The sequence below is a fragment of the Ochlerotatus camptorhynchus genome, unplaced genomic scaffold, assembly GCF_037179485.1.
Source record: "Ochlerotatus camptorhynchus isolate MF236.1 unplaced genomic scaffold, CSIRO-AGI_Acam_v1.1 ptg000197l, whole genome shotgun sequence".
Lineage (NCBI taxonomy): Eukaryota > Metazoa > Arthropoda > Insecta > Diptera > Culicidae > Ochlerotatus > Ochlerotatus camptorhynchus.
This window is the reverse complement of record NW_027040687.1, coordinates 384,823-386,333: the sequence shown is the minus strand read 5'-3', so window position 1 is coordinate 386,333 and position 1,511 is coordinate 384,823. Positions and strand designations below refer to the sequence as shown.

Below are 1,511 nucleotides of genomic sequence, written 5' to 3'. Positions count from 1 at the left end.
GCCTTGAAATCCTGGCAGAATCGCAGACGCTGATCGGTCCGCTTGCACGCTTTGCACGATCTCGGATGATTCTCGCCGACGCCGGGGTTGGCCCTCTCCACTGCACTGTGATTGTATAAATGAGCTCCCTTTTCCTTCGCTTTGCTCTTTCCGGCGTGCTCGTTGCAAACTGGTTTCGATTCTGCTCTGAAATCCATCTTCACGTTGGCCTCGTAAGCTTCTGCAACAATCTTCGACACAAAATCGGTAAAAGTACGCAGGTTCACCTTTCTTTTCCGATTTTTGTAGCGAACCCATTCACGCTTATCGTGGGCCGGAAGCTTGTCGACGAGATCCTGGATAAGAAGAGGATTAACCAGGTGCTGCTCTAGACCTCACTTTCATCGTCGCTGCTAGATTCAGCAGACTCTTCATCTTCCTCTTCCTCCTGTTCTTCATCCGATTCGACCTTCTTGGTTTTCTCCGATCGCTTTTGGCTACGTATTTCCGGATTCTTCAACGGAGCTCCCGCGGTCGACTGTTTCACGGCATCAGAAACTTTGTTCACCGATTCCTTTCTGTCATCTTCACCAGCGTTTAGCTTGGACAACTTTTGCTGGATTTGATCCATCCTTGCATTGAACGACTCCCGCATCTTCTTCATCCAGTCCAAATGATCTTGCTTGTCCTTCAGCGCCTTCTCCAACAACTGTTTTTGCTGCTGTAATTCCTTAGCCCGAAACTCGGTCTCCATTTCGATCCGCTGTTCTTGAAGGATTCGGTCGATTTCCATCCGCTTTTCCATCAGAACGCGTTCGATCTTCAGCTCTTGCTCTTTCTTTTTCCGTTCCTTTTCAAGAGCTTTGAGCTGACGTTCCATCGACGAGCCAGACCTTCCGTCGGATTTCACGCTGGACTTATCCGAGTTGTCGTTGGTCGTCTTCTTCTTCTTTTTGGCACCCGTTTTGGAAGATTCTGCGTCCAGTTTCTTCTGGCTTTGGCAGTCTTCCTCAGGACAATACCACTTTGCGTCACTTTCGACGTCCTCCGTGACTCCTACGCACCGGTAATGGTACCAAACGTTGCACTTGTCACAACATACCATGCCTTCATCCTCATCGGACACCGATCCGCAGCCTCCACAGGCGGTCGTCGTGAAATTCGCATCTCCCGGCATCATGTTTGAGGTTAGATCCTTTTCTCGATATTTCTTTTGAGTTTGTTCGGATCAATTATAGAATTTGACTAAATTTTTGCAGCAACTTTTCAAGCAGGTCAAAAGAAATAGTCCCCTCTAATCCCTCGTGCTACGACGCTGGTTATGCTGCTGTTCTCAGTTCCAACACTAGTCAATCAATCAATTAATTCAACTTGTTTACGGAACTATTCTGATAGTATCTTCAGCTTCTGGCAGGTAATCATCCGATTTAGAAGTCAACCGGAATATTTAGCACTAAACAAAGAAACTTCCACCTTCACAGAAAACTGATTTAAACTTTAATTTATTTGTGATTTTACAACTTTGTTAAACA

The 1,511-nt window shown here is 46.3% G+C and overlaps 1 protein-coding gene across 1 annotated transcript; it reads right to left on the bottom strand.

Moving 5' to 3' along the window:
- Positions 1-367: 367 nt before the first annotated feature.
- On the bottom strand, positions 368-1,159 carry LOC135702786 (uncharacterized). The gene has a single exon (XM_065223831.1). The coding sequence runs from the start codon at positions 1,157-1,159 to the stop codon at positions 368-370; it is 792 nt and encodes a 263-aa protein (XP_065079903.1).
- Between the last annotated feature and the right edge of the window lie 352 nt (positions 1,160-1,511).